At 43.2% G+C, this 1,569-nt stretch overlaps 1 protein-coding gene across 1 annotated transcript; it reads right to left on the reverse strand.

The window, feature by feature from the left end:
• Positions 1–298: 298 nt before the first annotated feature.
• LOC115662615 (uncharacterized) lies at positions 299–1,214 on the reverse strand. The gene has a single exon (XM_030584734.2). The coding sequence runs from the start codon at positions 1,198–1,200 to the stop codon at positions 454–456; it is 747 nt and encodes a 248-aa protein (XP_030440594.2). The 5' UTR covers positions 1,201–1,214; the 3' UTR covers positions 299–453.
• Between the last annotated feature and the right edge of the window lie 355 nt (positions 1,215–1,569).

Raw genomic sequence — 1,569 nt, forward strand, 5'->3', positions numbered from 1 at the left:
TTTTGGAAACACATTGTGATTTTTCACGATCTAACTGATCTGGCAGTGGAAACAATTTCTTGACTTTTTTTTGTATGTAAAAGTCGTGTTATTCATTAGATTTGATGACTTGCTAGCCGAAAATCCAAAAAAGAAAAACAAATTTTTCGTGACTTCTGGGAGAAATGCTAATCGTTGCAAACAGATGGAGCACCGGTTTCTTTTTTCTTTTTTTACCTCTTTAATATTTTAAAGTGATATGCTTTCACAGACAGCTTACTAAACTTGAGAGAGAAAGAGAGAGAGAGATGCAAAGATCCAATGAAAATTCAAGCTCCTGCATAATGAACCCTTAATAATCTTTCCTGCTTTGGTACTTCCTCAACATTTTATTGAATCGTATATTTATAGATGAGGAAAAAGGAAAACCACCCCCTAGACATTATCATAGTTGTCTCATAGTCACCTGATTGATTAATTCAGTACGCCATGCTCTGGTGCTATTGCTGGTTCTAGGACATCGGTCTCATTGTGGGACATAATATACTCCTTCCATAATTCATCCACAGACTGACCAAGTAGGATCACGAAGAACGAATCTGAGTACGAATTCTCCATCATCGCGTTGAGGTCCGACACGAACCCACGCCTCTTCCTGCTGCAAAACTCCAGGAAATACGCCGTCACAGCATACCCATCATCCCATCTGCAACCGGATCCTCTCGGCGGCCAATACTTTGATGGCCATCTCGCCCTCAATCGGATGTAGTCAGCGATGCCTGTGATAAGGCCAATGGGGGCAGTATCATTGCCTGTCCATTGCCATACGCGAGCGCTTTCGTGGTATACGATCCCCGTGAACTCAGCCTTCACGTCACCAACGTAGGCCTGGAGGTAGTCCGCGTTCACTCGGAATTGGCTGCCGTTGTTGGTCGCGATGGTGGGGGAATATCCGTTGGCGAGGAAGCTCTCGATGATCATGAGAACTGTCGGGTAGCCTCTTCCCCCACCGTTGCTTTGATTGAACGTCTCAAAGACAAAGTCAGAAGCGTCTGATAAAGCTTCCAAAGCGTATCCAAATCCGATCTCGTCCCCGAATCTGGGGTCAAGGGTTTCGGAGGTGTTGTCGAGGACTTCACAGATGATGTCTCGAGCTGCTTGTGTTGGTTTCAGAGCAACGAGGACAAAGGTGAAGAGAAGGAAGAGCTTCAAAGGTCTCATTCTGAAAAGATGTAATGTATCAGCTTACGATGAGGTTTATGAAATCTCGAGTATACCCGCGGAGTCTATAAATAAGGCGGCTCGAGGATGAAATGAACACACAACATCTATTCAATTAATGTAGTTGACTATTGTGTCTGCACATGCTGTAGTGATTGTTTGTCACTATCGCAGTTTGTTTCTATCCCTAAAGTGGAGTGCAAGTGCATTTATTAGGATCGCTTGGAATCATGAAAATTTCCGAAAAGCCAAAAAGTAATTAATTAACTGTGAAATAGAGAGAAGGACTACAGTTGTCTCATGTACCGTGATGACATAAGAGACTAAGTAAGGGCTAAGTCAATGAGTTTGTCGAGTGGAACTATCTAT

This window comes from Syzygium oleosum, unplaced genomic scaffold (genome assembly GCF_021117445.2).
Source record: "Syzygium oleosum isolate NSW1041296 unplaced genomic scaffold, Sole_v2.1 Sole_v2.24, whole genome shotgun sequence".
Lineage (NCBI taxonomy): Eukaryota > Viridiplantae > Streptophyta > Magnoliopsida > Myrtales > Myrtaceae > Syzygium > Syzygium oleosum.